General features: G+C 38.4%; 1 protein-coding gene across 1 annotated transcript; it reads left to right on the top strand.

Moving 5' to 3' along the window:
- The first annotated feature begins 34 nt into the window (after positions 1-34).
- CNOT7 (CCR4-NOT transcription complex subunit 7) lies at positions 35-22060 on the top strand. Its single transcript, XM_083860949.1, has 7 exons — positions 35-119; positions 712-920; positions 1174-1367; positions 4241-4402; positions 9813-9957; positions 15636-15746; positions 19133-22060. The coding sequence occupies exons 2-7, from the start codon at positions 804-806 to the stop codon at positions 19259-19261; spliced, it is 858 nt and encodes a 285-aa protein (XP_083717075.1). The 5' UTR covers positions 35-119; positions 712-803; the 3' UTR covers positions 19262-22060.
- The last annotated feature ends 1224 nt before the right edge of the window (positions 22061-23284 follow it).

Here is a 23284-nt window from a genome sequence, read left to right as displayed (position 1 = left end):
CGATGATGTAATGGCTTTGTGCGCGCGGCGGCGGCGCCGGGGGCAGCAGCGCTTCCTGCGGCTCGCGGGGGCCGCGCGGGGCCTCCCAGACCCGCCGCGGCCCGGCCCGAGCGAGAGGGGTGAGCGGGGGCGGGGACACCGGGCGGGGACACGGCACCGAGCCCCGCGGCACCTCCGGCCTCCGCGCCTCCTCCCGCCGCTCCCGGGGCCTTTTACGCGCGCGGGGACCCGGCCGACCCTGTGTGGGTCTCGGCGCGCCGCTGACTGGTTCAGCGCGGCCCTCGGGAGCTGGAGGAGCCGCTCCCGCCTCGGGAGGCCGCCCGCGCTGCCCCTGGGTTTGCCGTGACTCCCTTTGGCCGCTCCGTTCGCTGCCGCACGCAGCCCGGGGATCTGCGGGAGCGCGCCTTTCCGAGCCGCGGGGCAGGAGCGCCCGGGGAGCCGGGTGTCTCCGGTATCCGTGTCACCAGTGCGCCGTGCCGCGCTTGGGCAGGAAACAGTCGCTAACGAAACTGGAGGGGTTTAGTTTCTGATGGTAATCTGAGCTCGCGTAGCCGAAATTCTTGTGGTTTTGGTGGCTACGTTGTTTTGCTTTTGTGAAATCTACAAGGGTAAAGCGTGGTTTAAGCACCTAGTGGTGCTTAAGCCTTTTTTTTTTCAGATAACTAAGAGTAGAAACTTACCCTTTCATGCTTTGCTTTCTGTTTCTCTTAGGCTAAAAAAAACCAAACAGTTGAAATCCTCTTTATGAAACCGATCCTCGGTCAAGTGTAACGTTTGATGTATGGTCTCTAAAGCCCCCCACTATGCCAGCAGCTACCGTAGACCATAGCCAAAGAATCTGTGAAGTTTGGGCTTGTAACTTGGATGAAGAGATGAAGAAAATTCGTCAAGTTATACGGAAGTATAACTATGTAGCTATGGTAAGTGGATGCTTGATGTCTGCCCAGCAAATTACTGCAAAAAAATCGCGACTTTAGCTGAGATCGGTAAACTTGCTCATCCTTTTAAGTTGAAAGCAGAAGGAATGTTAATGTTGAACTAATGCTGTGTGAACATCTGGATCCTAATTTTCTGTCTTTTGAAAAGTTAATTTTACACGCAGTAGTCTTCAGCTATGATATGGTTAGATCTCTATGCCTGTTGTGTGTTCAAGTTTTAATTCTGCTCTTGCAGGACACAGAGTTTCCAGGAGTAGTTGCAAGGCCTATTGGAGAATTCAGGAGCAACGCAGACTATCAGTACCAACTCTTACGCTGCAATGTCGACTTGCTAAAAATAATTCAGCTAGGACTGACATTTATGAATGAGCAGGGAGAATACCCTCCAGGGACTTCGACTTGGCAATTTAATTTTAAATTTAACTTAACGTAAGTATTCAATTTCTGTGCTGCTAAGTGTATGTTTCTGACTTACTGAAAATGTATAGATACTGTAGCACCTTTGTTATCTATCTGATTGTAATACTGGAATACCATAAACACTCAAGGAAAACTTTGTCAGCCAAACATGCTTTCATCCCTCATTTATGTGCTGTCTGTCTTGCTGTTGGTAATTTGGTCAAAAATGCGAAACAGTTTAAAAAAAAAATTATGAAAGGCATTTTATACTTAGTGCAAGAGTTAGCTCTGTGTTTTCATGTTTAGCATTTCAGAGTGCTTCTGCCCTAACTTAGTTTAACTCTCACTAGTTATTATAGAAATCACATATTGTTTCTTTATATACTTTAAACGGAAAATACCAGCACTTGAAAAAATACAAAGTAAAGTTACTGAAGTGACCAAAAAAGTATGTCAGATGTTATCGTTCTGAATTATTCTGTCTAAAGTGTTGGTTAAAAAGCAAGCTGGCTTTTACTTCCTTGGAAAAATACCATGAACTTTACTTCAAGTTGTGTTTTTTATCAGTAATAAAACTTTTCAAGCATAAACCTCAGTTTTTCAGGAGGATCAAACGCTTATCCAGTGCTTTAATTATATCTATAGCTGGTGGTTGACAAAGTTACTAGTATCTTGATTTTGTTTTTTCTGAAGTAAACATAATTGGTCTAATAGATTTTCATATGTTGATTATCTATTGAATTGAATGTCAGTGCAAACACTTCTAGGACATTTAAGTGCATTCAAGCCTTGGGGTTTTTGGCAGTTGTGTTATAAGTTGAGAACTGGACAACTTTATATACATGAGTTAATTTCACAGCCTACAAAGGAGGTTTAGAGAACAGACCTTTGTTTTTTCTGCAGATGAAAAGACTTGTTTTCAAAGTAGTTGGAGTTCTTAACAGGAAAGGTGCTGCTGCCTCTCTTGATCTGTGTATTCTTTTAAACAAATAGTGCTGTGGATTGTCACAAATCAGTTTAATCTGAACAATGACATGCTCTGTTTAGTCTTGTGTGAATTGTCTCTTGAAAGAAAAGCACAGATTCAGTGTTTTGGTATCTCTAAGCTTACCTGGCCATATGAATTATGGATAAAAGTTACCTATTTTCTTAAATAGAAGAATATACTAAACCTACTAATTATGAGAGAAAGAGGAGTGAATTAATAACTTCCAAACTGGGATCTATGAAGAAGGGCCTGTGCTACACTTCATTTACGTTATGAGCTTCAAAGGTCTACTTAATATCAAACAACTGAAACCAAAAGTAGTTTTCCATCTATTTGTGCCAAAGGCTGCAGAGATAAGACAGCTTAGTAAGGCAAGATATAGGTAATCACCAAATTACCTTGCTACTAGTTGATGAGGGGGTTATAAAAAAATATAAACTTGGTAAGTACTGTGTGAGAAATTACTATATATATTTTTTACATGGATGGACAACTTAGTTATTTTTGTCTGTTTCTAAACATCCTTTTGGGAAGTGACACTGTGCCAAGTGTTTTCCTCCTAAAGCAAAACAGCTGTTGGTTTTTCCTAGAAGGTAATTTTTTGTGTGTGTGGTTTGTTTTAGTCTTGTTTTAGTGTGCTTTTAAAGAGTATAAATATTTCTCTAATCGTACTATGCACCTGATTAGTACAGACCAGCAACTAGAATGAAACCCTCTTTTGGTTAAATGGTTTGTTTTCAGTGGGTTCTTTAATGTATTATGGAGATAAACAGGTATTGAGAAGCTGATGCCTCAAAGCTGGAGAACTAATGAGCAGCTGTGTGGGAGGGAGGAAAAAAGATGTAACACATCTCGAGGATGTATATGTATGTTCTAAAGAATGATCACTTGCTATTAGGAATAAGGAATACAGGTCTGTGAACCTAATAGTCAACTTTGATAGATTGGTTGTCTTGTCTGGGTTTTTTTGTGTTTTGTTTTGATTGTTTTTTATTAAAACTTAAAACTGTACACTGAAGAGACTTTGTGGAGTAGTATATTGTGGACAGTAGAATGAATTTCATTCTTTAAATAGATACATGCTTGCATTATTTTTTTTTTCCCCATTTAACCATTCCATGTTTTTGTAACGATGGTACAGTTAAAACTTTAGGCAGAAAATTATCTCCAAAACATGAATTTCAGCATGAAATCATTAAGGCATTGCCAAAAAAATAATTAGTGTTAAAGAGAATAAACACAGAGGTAGGAGGGGATGAAACAAATCATAGAGGACTTTATATTTCATCCTCTAAAATTTTAGGTCCAAAATAGGCTTTTGAAATTGAAACATTATTTAGAAAGAAAAAGTTAGGATACCTGAATTCTAAGGATTGACTAGATGGAGTAAGTACTCCATTTCCAATTTTATTGAGAAACAAGTTTTGATGAACAAGTCTAAACATTTACATAAGCTTAAATCACAAAAACCTTTCGGAAATATTATCTAGAGAACTAGTTCAGTACTTGGATCTGGAGTGTATTTCTCATAGTTCTGTAATGTAATGTATTAGTGCTTCAACTGTTGCATTTAATTTGTCACAATTTGAGTGATTTATACAGGTACTTTATCAAATAAGTTCTATAGATGCACTTTCATCTGTAGGCTTGCAAAAGAGTGGTTATAGGTAACTGGAAGAGGAGCAGGAACTATTTTTTTTCTGAAGATTGTAAGAATGGAAGTGCTGGGAATGGTGAAATGATGAAGGTTAAAAAAAAAACTTTGAAAAGTGGTTGGTTTTGTAATTAATTAACCTGGAACAAAGTCAAATTGCTTCTCTTCTGTGCTAGTGAAGTCTGTGGAATAGCAAAAAAGAAATGTTACCTCGTTGAGGCTTGTAGACTTTGGAAATTTACTTTTCCTCTTTGTTTTTAGAGAAGATATGTATGCTCAGGACTCTATTGAACTGTTGACGACATCTGGAATTCAGTTTAAAAAGCATGAAGAAGAAGGAATTGAGACACAGTACTTTGCAGAACTGCTTATGACATCAGGAGTTGTATTGTGTGAAGGAGTCAAGTGGCTTTCCTTTCATAGGTAAATGCTGCATGTTAATTATTTGAGGTTTCATCATCTGGTGTTGGAATTCTAGAGCTTGGATTTCACATCTCCTGACTTAGGTGCTGTGCATGTAGCCCATATCTTGGTTGGTAAGACTGAGGAAATATTTCTGCTGTAATACTCCTAACACCATTTTGTATTGGAAAAATAGAGGGCCCAGGGGTTTTACTGGTGTTTTTGGCTTTGGTGTTTATGCAATAACCAGAAAATTGTAAAGCTGAAAACCACAAAATTGCTAAACCAGCAGGTGGCGCTGTACACGTGCAAGTAATAACAGGAACATTACTAAAAGCAAACTATTCCTAAGCAATTCTTGAGGAAATAGTGTTTGTTTCATGGGAGAGAGTTATCAGTGAAGAAGTCTATAAAGCACTCTTAAATTTGTTGTAAATCTGCTAATCTAGGCAGAAGAAATTACTCAGCTTGGAAGCAGATCTCTGATAAGCCTTATGCATGTATTTTACTGCTTATTCCATCAATGGAGTCAGTCTCTCAAGTAGAAATAGAAAGATGAATGCTAATTCTCTATGAATCTGTCACGATACAAAAGATTTTTGAGTGTTAATAAGATTTAACACTTTAAAAACATACACAGTAATTGTTTTTTAGCTAACTACATGCCAAAATTTTTGCAAGCAACAGTGTCTTTTAGGACTTATTCCTATGGTATGCCCTTCAGTTGATGCCTTAAATACCGTCTTGTAAGGAAGTCAGTGAATGAACAAGGCTAAAAGTAAATTAGTCTCAGCTAAAACATGTTTATCTTTCATGCTGTATTGGTGGATGGTATGTAAATGATGAAATTAGGAAAAAACATCTTCATCCATAAGTATTAATAGTTGGAAAAGACAAAGTCAAATGGAATTAGAGAAGTACTTATTCAATAAACAAACTCAAGAATTGTTTTGGCAAGGAATATGTAACAGTAGTAGAAGGGTGCATGTTGCAGAAGTTGTGGTTTTGATTTGTTTCGTAGAAAGAAGTGCTAGGCTGAGTTTCCAAAGCAGAAAGATTTAAAAGAAAAGACAATTAAACAAAGAAGGATCCTGTGAGCACAGTTGTCACTTCCATCTTCCACTTAACAGCTGTTTCAACTCACAGTATGACTCTAAAATAATCTTACTCTTGCTATTTTGCTTCTAGAATAGCACCTTGGGGAAGAATACTGTAACAAGAATGGCTTAAATTGTGCCTGAATAACTACAAAAGCCAAATGAGTATTAAGTTTTTCTCAGCTTCCTAAACACAGTGTTATGGGCTCTTATGTATGTATTTGTGATTTACACTTGACTACTGTAATATTGGATGATTCAAGAGAAGGGGAGGCAGGTTACACGTGTAACTGGTGCCTCAGCAGAGGATGCCATGTAGAAGCATCTTCAGCCTCAAACTGGTGTTTTTTAAATGGCTTTATTAATAGAAGTCTTCCAGTTTCATCTGTGCTAAAATGAGTTTCTGTTGTGGATTTCACTGAACGTGTCTTTAGAAATTCTCTTAAGACAGTTGTTCAGCAAATGTTTGTCAAACACAATATAATATATTATATTAATTATTATATTTAAAGCTTTAGTGCTTTTCCAGACCTTGTTGATATTATCTTGAGCACAAAACCTTGGAGTAAGTGGGTTAAGTTCTGAGGAAACCAAAATTACACAAAGCTATAAAAGAGCATGAGTTGTATAAACTGTGCCTCAAAGAATAGTGAACAGCTGTTTCTAAATACATCTTTTATTGTGATTATGTTCTGTCAGTGGAAACTTAGGCAGCTCAGTTGAAAATTTGTTCCATTTAGGCTCTCCATGCAGTAGTTCTTTGACAACTGATAAAGCTGTGCCTGGTAGTTGCTGACTGTGCTATTGCCTCTGTTTCCTTAAAATGCTTAGATTACTACTAACTCTTAAAAATTGAGTCCCATATTAAGTGGGAGAAGAGAATTACTCCTTTCTCAGAGTATAAAGTTTGGTTTTAATTTTCTAGTCTTTGATTTCCTTGAACTTTTATGCAGCTCATTTCTAAGCTCTTTGCTTGTCAAGTAGTTCTCTCCATATGCTTTCATTCTCCACATTTGATGTAACTCCTTGGCATCCTGACATGTTGACAAATCTGTGTGGACCTGCAGTTCTGTCAGATATGAGTGAAGAAATATTGCACTGTCATATCACCAATTCTTGTGTATTGCAACTTCATGGACAACTTCATCAAATCTGATGTGTGTGCGCATTGAAATGTATTTGAGTCAATGAGAGAGGAGGGGGAAGCCCTGAATTTGGGAATTTTAGCACCATCAAAAGAGCTGTGAGTGCTTGACAGTCTAGCAAGTTAAGAAGGAACAGCTCAAATGCTGAATTTGGGGATGTTCAAGCATCTGCTCTGCTGAAGCTTTGAGTGTCCAGTTGTGTGCAACCTCCTTTGTCTGCCTCTGGAGGGTCTGTGAAAATACACTTTTTTGAAAGAAAAACCCAGATGATCTTGGGATGCTGCAAAGTTCCAAGCTAATGTGTTTCAATAATCATTTGTGTCTAACTAATTTCAGTAAAATTTAATCTGTTGGCTCATTTCTGTTGGTGTTATAAAATGAACCAAAGCTTTCTCAACTCTTGCAAGTTTTTATTTCAGAGGCTTGGTGCTTGAGTAGAATTCATTGTTAATTGGCTATCTGGATTCTTCCTTTGATAGTAAGAGAAAGAAATTGAGGCGTGTTTGATCTTTACTCTTATTGCCTAGAGCTGTCCATGTTCACTGGAAAAACAAAACAAAGGTCTGTAAGAGTAAGTGCTTGTGTTGTATAGCTCCATAGATTGTGGCTTGTTGTGCTAAGCAATTTCAGGTGATTATATTAGAAATGGTGCAAGTTTTTTAAGGCAAGGAACCCTGTGTGCTTCAGGGTATAAACCAACCACTAATCACTGCTAGAGGATTAGAAGAAAACTTCTTTAATGAGCAGGTAATTACATAATTGCTTACCATGGACTTTCTTTGCCTTCTCTTAGCATTCAGCAGTGGCCACTTAAAATTTGTTTTACTGGATCTGTCTTAGTCTCAGAGTGACAGTTCTTGTGTCTGTAAGCTTGGATTTGCTACAGTCTCCAGGTGAAAAAATGTGTAATTCTCAATCAAAATTGCTATTTGTAATAGCCTGCTCCCTCTCAATATGAAGAGTAAAAGAATGTTAACTTTTCTTTTCTTGAAGTACTTCCTTCTTTAAAGAAATCATAAGTGTTTAAGAGCATCTCTTTTCTATTATTTTATTCAAATACTGTTTTTTGAAGACAAGTAAAAAAAGCTTTTTTTGAAGAGGAGTAGCACAAATACGTTCCTTTCACTTTAAAAGTTTTAATATGACTGTTACATTTGAGCCTTGAGGGTGATCAGTGTCAGGAATTCAGTCAGCTAATAAATTGTAAACACTAAAGGAGTAAGTCACCATAATCCTGAACAGTGCTTTTTGCGTCTTTTTGAACAGCCTTTTTTGCTCATGTGACTTTTTCTTTTCTTCTTCTATAGAACTCTTTATGCTGATATGGGCTTTCCCACCACTTCCCTCCCCCTTCAAATGATCTAATAAAATTAAGTCTTCCAAGCTACTGTTTTGCCAAGTTTACTACAGTTTTTACTTTGTAAGCATCAACTGAAATCCTTCTTTATCTTTGACTCCTTTGCTCCCTGGCCAGTGGTTGTTGCTGTGGAGATTGGAGGGTGGCCAGCACAGCTTCAAAGTACCAGATGTAGTGCAGGATTTGTTAAACATGAAATTTCTGCTTAGAGCACTGGAAACCCCCATGGGAGATCTGCAATAGTCTATAGCTGTTGTATATCTTGTATTAATGGACTTGTAGGGAACAGTCCCTTTAGCTCCAGTTTGTTCAAGGTTTTTCTACCCTCTGTCTAGAAACTCGTAGTATAAAGATGACAGAGATAACCTTATTGTATGCAAAAGGTTCAAAAAGTAAATTTATTTACATTGAGTGCGCAAGCTGAAGCCTTGAGCCTGCATCAGAAGTCACCGCTCTTTGTGGGTCCAAAATCCTCACAGGATCAGTGGTATAGTGCTGATTGGTCTTTTCTATTGCTTATCTCGCAGTTAAAGATCCTGACCAGTATTTATCAAATTGAAAAATTCTTGGTTTTGAGTATGACCCTTGTGTAATCAAGAATGAACACAAAGTCTTAAACTACAAATTTGGAGTCTGTGGTGGCCACCTGCTCACTTGAATCATCCCTCAGCTCTACACTGAAGTTCCTTAAATAGCAAAACTGATAAAGCCTTCAGTAGAGGCAGCCCTGCTATGTGTTTTCATCTTCTTTGTTAGTACAGGCATCTTTTAAATTGTATGTCAGTGAAAGCTAGGAACTGATCTGCTTCAATGCAAACTTAATAACATGGAAGAGAAAGTATCACTCCTCCGTTTAGTTTAGTGCATAAGCAGTCCTGCAGGTACAAGGGATCAGAACAGATGAGTTTCATGATCAGGTCATGAATAATCCTTTTTTTTTATCACTGTCCTCCTAGGGAAAAACATAACTAGTCTTCACTGCTTCTCGTTGTGTTATGTCCTTCTTTATTACCTGCCATCTGTCTTTTCCTGAACTTACACCTCTTGTTTCCTCTCAAAACTCTTTGTAAAAGTATGTGGTTTCCCTGTTACTGCCATGCCTCATTCCTGCATCCTCTTTTATTCTATCAAGGTGCAGAGGAGGAAGCCTTCCCAAACTCTTCCCTCTCCCATGTACACACTATAATACCACCGTTTCTTCTAATGAATAAGCACTGCTCAGTTATCTTGCTGCCTTCTGCAGACTTTCATGTACACACAAAAATTTTTCCAGCTTACTCTGTTGTTGCCTCCAGAAAGAGTAATAGTCTACAAGCTATTAAAGTTTTTAGTTGTCTGTGTGCTGATTTAATTGGAAAAGTTGAAAGACAGTTCCTCTTTGTTGCTAAGGGTTAGACTTTCCTCTAGGCATAAACATGCATTGGCTCTGGAAACTCATTAATCTTTTGGATTTCAAGAACTGTGGAAGTCTCTGTCTGTCTCAGTTTGTAGTGAGAAACTCCAGTCTATGTGAAAGAAACCAGCTTAGGAGTCTTTCTGGTGGAAATGCTGGTTATCAGATGAAGACCCAGCAGCCTTACCTTATCTTGAGATTTAGAGAGACTCCTGTAGACAGATCTTCTTGTGTCTTTACTTTGCCTCATTCAGAATAAATTAAACTGTTTTCTCTGGAATCTGCAATGGGGCCATTTGTATTGAAGTTTATAGAAGTTAGTCTTAGTTGCATTGAATTTAAACAGAATATCCTGTCAATGTGCAGTGAAGACTTGATGTTGGAAGTCAGAAGGATGCTTCTAAGTCTTGCTTATATTGTTTTTGTTATTAATTTGCAGCGGATATGACTTTGGCTATCTAATCAAGATCTTGACAAACTCTAACTTACCTGAGGAAGAGCTGGACTTCTTTGAGATACTGCGGTTGTTTTTCCCTGTCATCTATGATGTAAAATATCTCATGAAGAGTTGCAAAAATCTGAAGGTAAGTAATCTGTTAATGGCTTGGAAGAAATTTTGCATTTGGAGACAGAGTACATCATGCTTAAAAATACTTTCTCTGTTTTCATTGTCTGCTATTTCTTCAATGGTGCATATTAAGCATTTTTATCTCAGGCTTTATATATTCAATGTTAAAGGCATTGTTAGAAGCAAGCAAGAGCACAAATCAATTTTTGTAACGGCTTACCAGTTAAAAATATGTTGAAACTGTATTTACAATACTTGGTTGATAGATGGTAAACCCATGGAATTAATTCTTCATTTCCTTAGCCATAAGAATTGATGGTTCTCATATACTCTTATTTCTCATTGTACAGTCCACTTAAGGACTGCAGTCATCTAGGCAGAAGTAATTGCAAGATGATGATGTGAAAGTGTCTTGGGAAGAGAAATGGAGAATGTTTCAGATGGCCCCATAAGCAATGATAAACAGCAACATATGTTCAGGGACAACATATGACTTCTAGGAAAAAAAAAATGAGCTAGAAACTAATCTCTCATGTCAGGCCAGCGGGGCTACTAATTGGCTTACTCTATCAGGCATAAAATTTGGATACCTTATTGGACTGGAGAACGAATGGGAGCTGGAGCTAAGTGTGTGAAGGGGAAAACAGCAAGTGAAAGAAAGATACTAAAGGCACTGTTACTGTTAACAGCTTGACTTGCCAAAGAGCTGTTAAGAGTCTGGACTGCTGCTGGAGTGAGGTGCATCACTCATCTGAGGCAGTTGATGATTTGTTGCTTTTATGGAAGGTAATTTAACTCTCTAGGATTTCTTAATGATAACCTGCAGGAGGAAGAGAACACTCACCTTAGTAACATCAAACCTAACTAAGGAATGGCTTGCCAGTTTGTTGTGCTGAACTACTGCTCTGTGTGCTGCTCAGTCCTGTTTCTTTCTGAGATGAACTAGCAGAGTGTGTCACTTTGAGTAGTAGCCTGCTTTTGTGGGAGGTAAATTGTGTGAATCCTTTGTTAATCAAATTAGTGTTGAAAATGTAGATCACCCTTCCAGTTAGTAAGAAATGTATACTTATCTGTGTTCATACAGAATTGTAAGTGGTATAATCATCTGGGCAAATGGCTGTGTGTTAGGGAACATCTTAAAAGCACTTCTTCTCCACAGAGGCCAGGAGTAAAAATTAAATGCTCCTAAACTTCAGGAGTCTTAAATTAGGCAGGGTGGGGGGATGGGGGCGGAAACCTGCCCCAAAAGTCCTCACTTTCTCACTCCCAGTGAAGCAAAGCAGAGCATCTGGTGCCTATCTGGTGACACACTTTGGAAGAACAGAATGTATATTCCAAATTTAGTGACATAGAAAAGGTGACAAATGGATGTTCCATGTCACCATTCAGAGATGCCATTCCCAGTGGGCTTGGGTAAAGAGGGTATTGTAGTTTCTGGCATAATCAAGGCATAGTTGTGTGTAACCTGCATTGTTTACAGACACTAATATTTTTTTGTCAGACAAGAAAAACCTTCACAGGTCTCATTTTAGCAAACCATAAGAACAAGGGTGATTCTTTTTTTCGGAGCTGAATATGTAGGTCAGCTTTCCTACAGTAGATTTTGATCCACTCACCTAACCTACAGACTGATAGGGACATCAGGGGAAGGGAAATGGACTATCTTACCCCTCCAAATTTACCAGTGATGAAATGATGGTGAATTTGAACTGTACTAAGAGAAGCTGCCTGAAAAAACATTTAGTATTGTGACTCTAAAAATGCATGTGCTGTCTCCTAACGTGTCACTTTTGATCTTCATTAAATTGCAGCGAATTGAACAGCTGTGCAGTTGTCTTCTGTTGACTTGTCTAAGTTATTTTTTGTATGATAGTCACTGATCTGGTATAGGTCCCCCACTCTCTGCCCCCACACACCCAAAAAAGATTCTTGGCATTGGAAAGAGAAATAGTCTTCAAAAATGGAAATCTGTTTGATGCTTTATTTGTGGAATTAAGTACTCTGTAAATTTACAGTCTGTTATTATGACTTTACTGGCATGCAGATTGAGAGTTGACTTGGGATAGTAATGTATTATACGTTAAACTCTTGCTTACAGTCTAAAAAGCTTTTTATGTAGATAATTCCAAACCTTTTGATAGTAGTGGCAATCCTAAGTAAAGTAGATCGTAGATCTTGTTGGAAAGTTGCTTTTTATTTGGGGTTTCGTACAGAACAATAAGCTCTAAGACTGTGCCGTGAAATGATAGTTTGAAGTAGATTTGCTGCTGACCATGGTTGTAATTATGTAAATTATTCTGTAGCCTTTTTTTTGGAAGGTTGATAACTCTGAAAATCTAGGAAGAATTTGTCCTTCTCCAAGAGTGAAGCATACCTATCTGGAGTGCAAAAGTCTTACCTGAAAGAGAATCTCAGTAGTCTTATAGTTTTCTGTTCTGGTTCCATCCAAGACAGGGTGAATTTTTGCAGTAGCCAGGATGGGGCATGGCAAGGACATGGAGGTTATTCTGTGACACCTCACATCATTTTCTGGGCATGGGAGAAGGGCGTGCTTCTGAGTCAGCGTAGTGTGTTGGAAGGATTGATCAGGTATTATTGTCAGGTGTTTCTGTGGGTGAGCAATAATGTTTCTTTTCTTGCACAATCTGTCACTAGTATTGTTGCTATTTCTGTTTGTTTTCTTATCTCGCTGCTATTTTCCAGCAAGTAGTTCATATCTCAACCTGTGATCTTCACTTTTTGTACCTCCAGTTCTCCTCTGCAGTTGGCCATGGGAGAATGAGTGAGCAACAGCATAGTTTGGAGTGGTTTTAGTAGAAGCACTAAATTGGAGAATACCATTCCTAAACCATGACAGCCTTACTTGGCACCCAGTGTGGGGCATGGAGGGTTGAGATCTGATCAGAGTAGGTCGGAAACAAATTTCATCTAAGCAGTTGCCCTATTAGATCCAGAGCCAATGGTCACAATGTCTCTTGCTCTATTTGTGTGAGTGTGGTACTTAACCCTGTGTATGTTGCTATATATGTACTGTGTGCCCGTCTGGGTTCTCTTTTTCAGACCAGGATTGCTTTGTTGGTGTATGTTGATTGTATGAACTAGAGTCATGTTTATGACATCGTAACATCAACGGCAATGAGGATCATTTGGGATATTCAGTGTATTCAGTGCTGCTCTCCTACTCTTACCTTGGGTGCTACCTCTGGGAGTCCATTGCTAATCATACCTAGTTTGTGGAGAGAATGGGGAGGATAGCTTTCCCCAGCTTTTTGTTACCTTTTTCTCCTTCAGGCCTGTTAGAATAGCTTCTGATAATTTTGAATTTCCTTTGGATGTTGAGGAAAACGTGTTCTTGCCCCTGTGTTGGCTATGTCTCCTCAGTGTGGTCTACACCATGTTTAGAGTCACTGCAGTCAATGGTGTGTCTAGAATCAGGACAGAGATTTCTAGGAAGTTAGAGACCTGTCCAAGGGAGGATAGTCATGAGTAGCATGGAATGTGGGAAAAAATGGGCCATATTTTTTTGAAAATTCTCTGCTCCAATCTTTTGAGAGTGTCACTACAAGACCTTGATAAAGTGACAGAATATTTACAAGAAGAATGCTGTGGCAACTCCATAAAGAATCATCTTACTGAAGTGTGCTAGGCCCTGGCTACTCTTTATTGGATACAGTCCAATGCTAGACAGAACCCTGAGGGGAAGAGGAGGAAAGCAGATCAACAGGTGCTGTGACCATCAAACTGCAGCCGAACCAGAAGAATAACTCATGCCAGTAACAGTCACACCTACACAGAAGAAGGAATCCAGGACCAAATCAGTTTGCATAGTGAGGGATAAAGAGGAAGTAGTGCTCTCACAGCAGGAGGAAGAGGCAGGGCTAGAGATAATTGCCCAGTTCCTGTACCTGGGTGAGTTAAGTGAAAAGATTTCAGCTGTTAGTCATGAAAGCCCCAGATGAGCTGGCTGCTCTGATGTTGGAATATCATGGCTCAAATATGAAACCAGATGGTAGTGAAGCCAAGCAACTGGTATCCCAATCCTGGTGGGGATTTGAGAAGAGGACAGAAACTCTCAGCCTCTGGAGGTGACCCCTGTCAAGTGTGAGAGAAATCCATAACTGCTGTGGCCAGTGAGTCTGGAGTGGTCCACACATACCACTCATGAGCTCCTGATGCAGATTACAATGAGCTGACAGCACACTAGCCCTCCTGCCTTGGAAGACATTTGGATAAATAAAACCTACAGTAGTGGACTAAATTAACAGACTTCTCAGAGGGAAGGCCATTGACTAAAGAAATTATATCTGTGCTTGTGTGGGAATATATGCATAAAGTTTTGGAAGTTACAAGATTTGGATATGACATAGATAGTATGGAATAAGAAATGGATAATGTTCTGGTTCCAGCCAGGACAAGGTGATTTTTTGCAGTAGCCAGGATGGGGCATGGCTAGGACATGGAGGTTATTCTTTGACATCTCACATCATTTTTTGGGCATGGGGGAAGGGCTCACTTCTGGGTCAGGGTAGTGTGGTGGAGGAAGCGATCAGGTATTGTTAGGTGTTTTTCTGATGCTTAAGAAAGACTAAAAGTAGTAATAGCAGTACCAGGTTTTCATGTTAGTTTGTAGGTATTTGGGAATTGTACGTTATTTGGGAATTGTATTGAAGCTTCCATCTTTTTAAACAAAAACCTGGACCCAAACATGTTGCCCTAAGATTCAAAGGAATTTTCATAATGTTTGATCTGATTTTCAATTTGGAGTCCTTTATAGCTCCCTGAGTTTTAATTTTGACTGTTACACTTTTGCCTCTTACTGCTTCACTCCCTGTACTTGAAACAGGTTGAGAGTGCATGGGAGGGTGAACTCTAGGCATTCTTTATTTAAAAGCATTGTCTCTGCAATGTTTTTGCCTTTAAATGGATATGGCAGCACTAAACATTCTGTCTTTGTTTTTTTTTTTTCATTTTTAATCTTTTTAGAGCTTTAAGAATGTGCATGTGCTTCAGTCTTGCTAGTTGCTTTATAGCTTAATGAATTAAAAAAAATCTTTGTACAATCATGTGCTCACAGTATTAAAAGACTGCGGTTACAGTATTACACATCTGTCGTTCAGCCGATCAGTGTTATCTGTGTGAAACCAAACCAATTTTTGACAGATTTGCTCTCACATGTAGAAGCTATTACTGTTTTGGAGAGGACACTAAAATGATGTTTATTTAGTCACTTTGCAGTTTAGGGGATAATTTTTCACATAAACTTACTGAGAAGAAAATTGCCTTCAAAACTGGAGAAGTTTTACCTTTTAGAGAAGATAGATTTGCAGCTTTGGTGTGTTCTCTACAGCCTTGTAGTCTCTCCTTTTAAATCATTGTATCAACAATCATCTTGAAGGAATTGTTAAGTAATGACATCTGGTTACTGAAGAAGCTGGAACATAAGGACTACTAGTTTTGTTGGGTGCAGATGCTACTTTTAGTCAATACTGACAGAGACTATTAATCCTGTTTGATATGGAAAGTTTGATTCTCCTGGTATGCATTTTTCTGGTATAATGGCTATTTCAGCTACTATGCAGATATTAAAATATGCCTGAGGTTGTATGGCCTGTGTAATAGATTTTCCCAAATATAGCTGTTCCATGTTCTAATTTAACTTTTTTCAGCGTTTAACAAAAATGTTTTGTTTTTCAGGGTGGATTACAGGAAGTGGCTGAGCAGTTGGAGCTGGAAAGGATAGGACCACAGCATCAGGCAGGATCCGATTCGTTACTCACAGGAATGGCCTTTTTCAAAATGAGAGAAGTAGGTGGACATACTGTTTTATTTTCATTATAATAATGTAATGTGCCGTGAGTCACATGGAATTGCTGATTCTGATAAGTCTGTGGTATTTTAAAGAAGTTTCTGAAGGGCTTCAGGGGTCAATCTTTTCTTGACAAATATGAGAACATCTGTATTTTTCCCTGAGTAAGTGTGAACCACCCTGACTGATTTCTTGCTTTCCTGCTGTGAGTGAGTATTTCTTCCCAATTCCAGCCTAGGCCTGACTTTTGGATTTTTTGTTAAGTTTTGTTTTGGGGTGTTTTTTCCTCACCTGTTCTGCAGGCTGCCCTTTTTTAGGTGGCTGCTGCAGTGATTTATGAACTGCTGAAGCCGGACGCATTTCTGGGCGACTGTACTCAAGCCAGTTTGTTTTTTTTCTTTTGAGCTTTTGCTCAGTGCAATATCCAGCTGGTGTGTACTGCTCTGTGTGGCAGGCTGAAAGATGGGGAAGGAATGTGTATGAACCACTTCTAGCTAAACTTTCAGGTTAGAGGTGTATTAAATAATGACTTTGAGGCTGCTTAGGAGAATTTCCATGCATTTTGTTTTCCTTGCCATTGAGCGAAGCACAGTTTAACTAAGGTTCTAAAGGTCAGTTAATTCAAGGTTTACAGCAAGAACAGTCAGGTCTTTCAAGCTTCACATTTCCTTGGTACTTGTCTGCATACAACAGGAAAATATTAGGATATTTTGCATTAGCAGAACAATCAAATGTCAAACAGGCCTCTTCTGGAAAGCAGTTGCACTGAACAAATGCCAGTGCATCAGAACATGGCATTCTTCCAGCAATTCAATGTCATTTACCATGTCAAAACAGATGGCAATATCAAACCTCATCATTTAATCATGTTAAGTACTATATGCTGAAGTCTGCCTTCTGGAGTCCAGCCTCTTGTATGCAGGAGAAAATGACCATGAGATTGTGGCAAATATTAGTGACAGAGCAACTGAACAATGAAGAATGATGGTTTAAGCTGGTTTGCTCATCCTAGCAGTCTGTTCTGCCTCTGCTGGAACTGTTGGAGCTGTCAAGCAGGTCACGGGCTCCAGGTGCAATAAAAAGGATTATGTTAGGTAATAGTAAACCATATGATCTGCTATGATCTGAGCACAGTGCAGCTACCTGCTGTCTGCCTGGTATTGTTAAACTTCCACTCTTGAATTTGAAGCAAAATCCAAAGCAAAGAAAGGGAAGCATATGATAATCATGCTTAAGATACAGCCTTTCAAGTTAGTTTTCTAGAGTAAAGGTTCAAACTCATGATAGTTTCTTTAATGAGATGCAGTTTGTGTTAGGTGGCAAACTAGCTGGTTGAATTTATTTACTAAAAGCTTTTACCAGAAGTAGCAATCCCAAATTAAGCAATTACAACACACTTACTTAAGCCAACAGATATGGACTGATAATGAATTTTTTCCCCAGTACTTCTAAATACTCTTTGCAAATACAGCATTTCTAAATAAGAACACAGTAGTAAGCAGAGAGAAATACATTTAATGTAGATTTTAAAAGTTTGTCAGCAGAGTTCAGTGTTTAAAAATGTATTTTTGATTAAAAAGATTTCACTTTACAATGCTTTTTGAAGCACAGAGTTTTGTTACTAATTGCTGTAAAGGAGATGCAACTTGCTTGCTGGGTGTGCCAGCCAGAAAAGTTACTGGTCCTTTTCTTTCCATCAGGAATACTTAAATAATTAAACTACAAGAGTAGAATTGTTATTTTGGGCTTTTCCTACCTGTTTTATTTCATTAAGAACTGTTGGGGGTTGTAAAACTTTTAATTAAAGTCTCTGATTCCTACAGTTCCATCCTGACTGTGCTGCTAAAAACAAAGCTTGAAGGGAGAAGTTTTGAACTGTGTGGTATATACAGGCCTCCATGTTTAGATTGTGTATTGCATTCATTCTGTTCCTGCTTACTTCTGCCTGTCTTAGATTTCTGATATTGATGATGATTCAGAATGTGATTTACTGGGGTGTCCAGGATTGCTGTGAAGGTTTTAGGGTGGAAAATGTTTGTATATATGTGTGTCTTCATGTTTTTGCAAGATAATTTGTGATTTTGTGCTTGAAAACCCAAGTCTGAAAGGCAGAGTATCAGAATATCATGGGCTTTATTTTGTCTTCCACTGAAAGGTTCCATTTGCAATTTAGACTTGTAAAGTGTAAATGCAGTCTTGGTATAAAATTTCGCTGTTCCTCATTAAATGAAGTTCCCCTCTGTGAGGAGCTGAAAATGCATCTTTCTGCATTTCTCTCAACTCTATAATGGTGTCCTGGTTTAGGGCAAATTTTGGGAGGTAATCTCCGAATCTCGAAAAGCAAATTCAAGCAGCCCTTCCCCCAATTGGTTCAGGAAAAAATTTCCTTGGAGAAAAGTGGAAAAAAATGTTTATTTAACAAGCAAAGTATTCACAAGCATGGGAAAAAAAAAAAAAAAAAAAAAAAAAAAACCCACGATAAAACCTCTAATTGTTCTGAAGACATGGCAAATTCAGAAACTCCTTTTGTAGGGGGTAGCTCGGCTCGCTCAGTCTCTTATCAGTCCTTCTTGGGCTGGAAAATGCCACATCCTGGGCCCCAGTGGGCCACAGGTGTGAGCTCCTGGTTCTCCTCTGGGTTTTCAGTCCAGAGCTAGCTAACAAAAACCTAACTAAAAGCAAAGGAGAGCTCTCTCCAGCATGTCTGTGTTGCAGACAGCAGCTGTCTGTGAGAAGGAGTGCAGGGGAGCAAGTGCAGGTTCTGCAAACAAACTGTGCCCTCCTTCTCTCCCCATTCACTCTTGGAGCCAGACTTAAAGGTGCAGAACTCAATATCCAGCATAAACAGAATGGACAGTTGGGGATACAAGCATCATAAATCACCCCAGGACAAGTGGGTTTTGTGCTCATCCTCCCCACCCCCAAACCTATATAATATAAATCAGGATATCTCTATTCCAAGACAGAGTATGGTGAAAACACACTGAGGAGAGGTAAGGGAACAGGCACTGATGATGCTAAGTATATGCCTGTTGTAAGAAGCGCCACAGAAATCAGATGGAGAAATATCTTTGTTGCTCTTGCAGATATGTTGAGTAATGACTAATAATACAAAATTGTGAAAACATTGCATTTGGCCATTTAATTGGGAGAAGTGCACAGGAAGACTGATTGTATTTCTGGCAGATTTAAATAATTGTGTCATATAGCACATTGTGATAATGTGTTGACATTAAGTGTCTTATTATACTAATTATATCATCTTTTGCACCTTGAGATTTGATATCTTATTTAAAAATAAAGTAATTTTTAAGCCTTTCTACAGTTCTGTTGAAAGTGAACCTTTTCTTTAGCAATAATTCATGTCTCCCTTTTAACTTTTTAGATGTTCTTTGAAGATCACATTGATGATGCCAAGTATTGTGGCCACTTATACGGTCTTGGTTCGGGGTCATCTTATGTACAAAATGGCACAGGAAACGCTTATGAAGAAGAAGCCAACAAACAGTCATGACATGAAATGAAAGGCCGTCTTTTTGACCTCCACATGCTTGTATATAGGTTTTATCTCTGGTTGAACCCCTTGGACAATTAAGGCTTTTTTCCCTCCTTTCTCAGCACACTTTCTTTTCTGCCTTTCTATGTACTAAACTTGACTGTTCCTATCACAGATTTTGATCTTAATATTGATACGTAAAATTTTCTGGGTTACATTTTGGCCTCTTATAACAAGCCCATTTGTAAAGAAGCATGTATAGGATCAGTGTGGCAGAGAGAAGGGGAAAGCTGAATGATAATGAATATTCTGGTAAACTTGCCTACATCGTTCTTCCAGTTTTTTGTCTTTCCCTTCCCTTCTCTAAATTAATTGGCTCTGATTATAACTAACTTCCCCCTTGTGTCTGTTCTTTCCAGTATGCAGGCGTTTTAGCTATTCAAGATTGTGGACCATCAAATTTGCACTTTAGAGAGCGACTCTGACTCAGATCCTCTGTTTTATTTGAAGTTTGTTTTGGTTTTTTCTTTTGCCCTCAGCTAGAAAACAATCATCTGCCAAGTTCAGCAGCTTCAGGCTGTATTTCCTTGGTATCTCAACCCACACAACGGACTTATTTGCTGCATAATCTCTGTTTGTTCAAGCAAAACAAACTACTGAAATCATAGTAATTGCTCTTACTTTACTAGTGTTTGGTCATCTTCCAACATATCCTGCACATGTCAACTGCTGGTTGGCCTGCTGCTTTAAAACCGCTCTGTGATGGGGAAAAGAGGCTTGAAAAAACAGCTTTACACGCTTCAGGAAAAGAACAGCTATGACTTTAGCCTTTTTGCCATTAAGCTGAGAGTTCAAGGATAATGGAAAAGTAGGAGTCTTGTAATGGCACATTTCCCTTGATTAACCTTGTGGCTTTTATCTTAGCAATGTACACCTCAGATATTTTTTATGAAGTCATATTTATTATGTACTTGATTTCCTGATTTTTGTAAGTCAGTTTAGTTGAAGATAAACCCCAAAGATCTGAAAAAATACTATTTAATTGAATTATTGAATTAGAAGGACAATTAAATCATGCTTTTTTGTAGTTGTTACAAAGACAGATGTTACAGATACTTGTTGTAATACAACAAAATATAAATAACTTCCAGCTAATAAAGTTACCTGAGGAGTGTAATGCTAGTTTATTTTTGAGTATATCTTACAATATATTTTAGATATACTGTTTTCAAGGACCCTAAAGTATGTTCTTAACTGCATAGCATGTATACAGAGCAGTTGTGCAGGAAGGATTTTTTGGTATTGAATAGCTAAATACTAGCCTGGAATGATGGAATGCGTGACATTGTGTGTCTGTGCGTGTGCGCGCGCGTATGTGTGCTTGACACGGAAATCAACGGCAGAAAAATCTCCAAATGTTCACCAATTACTCTGTTTTATCTTGTACTTAAAAGCAAAAAATCAAACAATTTTTTCTCATTGAATTATGATGATGTAACTGGGCGGTCCTTTTTAAACAAGTAATTTGCATAACAGAGGGTATTTGTTTTTAAAGCTTTTGTAAATAAAGGCCTAAGAAATGTTTTCTTACATAACAACAGACTGGTGGTTTTGTTGCGAAATTTTTCATGGAATGTGTTTATTTAGTCAGTTCAGCTGTTTTGTTAGGCATGATAGTTCTTTTCTACATGCTGATATAGAGTGATCTAACTTGCTGCTCCCTGACTGATTTCACATTCAGAGCAGAATTATGTTCAGGGGTTTCCAGTAATTTATTTCTTAGTGTCCTGAGTTGGAAGAGGGGTGATTGCAATTTACTTCTGAGACATCCTAATCCCATTAGTACTTTTATACCATTATGCTTTAGATGATGGTGACTTGTTTTAACTTCAGTTGTCTTTGGCTTTAAGATAGTGATAGTGAAAGCAGGATAAATTCTTACTGTGACCTCCAGGGGAAGTTTGCACAGACAGGGAATGAAGAACTCCTGAAGTTTGATGCATTTGCTTTAAAGTAGTAGCTTTGCCTAAAGCATATGGATACAGCTATCTGGTTAACTTGAGCAGAATGGCTTTTTGAAGAACTTTAATGGGTTTTTGTTTTGAAGTAGGTTTTTAATCGATGATCAAAAGAAGTTTTTAGAGCCTTCTGAATGTGTGCCTACAGTAAAAGTTCTAGTGCCGATGGGGATGTGCTTTTGAAGTGACTGGTGAGCATCCCATATGCTGTGCTGTGCTTTTCTTTGCTTCCTGTCATAGAATCATAGAATGGTTTGGGTTGAAAGGAACCTGAAAAAGATAATCTAGTTCCAGCCCCTCTGCTGTGCAGAGGGACACCTTCCACTAAACCAGTATTTCACTTCAAAGAATTCTACTCTTGAGTTTTCTTCTAGTAACAAAAGAGTTTCTCAAAAGCCACTGGTCAGCATGAAACAGATTATGCTTTATTCTGTGAGAGAACTCTTGGTCTGATTACTGTGATCTGTCTGTTGGAGAGTTGATTGCAGCTGGGGAGACATCTGTGCATCATTCATTTCCTTGGCAAAATTAGATTTAGTTTCCATTAAGGAGTGATTTAAATTGTGAATTGTAGAGATTATGAAAAAAGTGATTTCTTATTTGTAGGATCATTACGTGTAAATTTCAGAGCCTGAATTCTGTTTCCAAAGTGGCCAGCTTTAATTGCTTTTGCAAAAAATAATGTGCAGGCACTGTTCCAGCTGTCTAGACGTTCACCTTTTTGTTCAGAGACAAGAATTCTCTTTCTAGGCCTCTGCTTTTCTCAATCCATTTAAAATACACTGTTGTTGAGTAGGTTTGTCAGGAGAAATGCAATATCAAAACCTGTTATATTTGATCTATTTTTAATTCACTTGTATTTTTGGCTTCTGGAGTCAGATGAGTGTTCCAGGAACCTTATGTTCTCTGTCACTATTTTTTTATATATATATATATATATTTATTTTAAGCATTTAGTTCCTTTCCTCATTAAAACTAGGCAAGAAACATCCTTGAGGTGGAGGAAAGTAGATCTGGAACACATTCAGAGTATTTAAGGCTTTCTCCCACATGAATTTACTGATGACCTATAAACTCTGACATCCAAGAAACTTCTCTTACCTTATCTGACTGGTTAGTCCATGCTCAAGAATGGTTCATTCCCTTACTCTGAAAATCCAAGAAAAGCAGCAGGAAACCTGAACAAGGTGCTTCTGATTCAACTCAAAACACAGAAAGGTGGAAGCAGGATATGTGACATTGAAGTGTGAATGAAGGGGTTGGCTTAAGAAAAGCAAAGCCTATCTGAAGTTAGTTCTGGTGTGGGACAAGAAAAGCTTGTACAGGGACAGCAGGAGCAATGTGACACTACTGCTAAAGGGGGGGCAGGAGACTAACTTGTAAAGGACATGGAAAAGGCCAAGCTACTCTAATGCCTTCTTTGCTTTGGTTTTTACTCTTAGGACCTCTCTTTAGGCATCCCAGGTCCCTGAGATGCCTAGCAAAGTCTCTTATCCTTGGTGGAGGAAGATCAGATTAGAAATGTAAAAACAAACTGGACATAAAGAAGTTCTGTTTAAACACCTAATTGGTTTTTCAACCTTGAATTAACTAATAACTTACTTAAACCAACATGCACTGAAAGAAAACCCTTCTATACTGAAGCAATTTTTAGAACTTCCCTGGAAGTTTAATAGTCACATGTCAGTGGATGGTGGTGTGGGTTCATTGCAGTTTATTAACCTGTAAAATAATTAAGTGAAATTTTAAATAAAACAGACTTCTCACGATTTTTATTTTACACCACCATGTCAGTGATGGCAAAAAAAGCCAAAAGACTCCAGTAGAATTGTGGATATTTGTCTAACTACTTTAAATTGTTGAGTTTGAATAAATCCCTATTTTTACATAGAGTAAAATCAGTTATCTCTGTGTGCTTTTCTATTACATACCATGAAGTTATTTTCCTGGTCTATCTGATGTTTAGTGCACCTTGATTGGTTCATGGGAGATTGTTTTATTTCCCTCTTCCATGAGGGTGCTT

The sequence above is a fragment of the Zosterops lateralis genome, assembly GCF_965231275.1.
Source record: "Zosterops lateralis genome assembly, chromosome: 5".
NCBI classification, from domain to species: domain Eukaryota; kingdom Metazoa; phylum Chordata; class Aves; order Passeriformes; family Zosteropidae; genus Zosterops; species Zosterops lateralis.
Note: the sequence above shows the minus strand (reverse complement) of the source record. Positions and strands in the feature narration are given on the sequence as shown.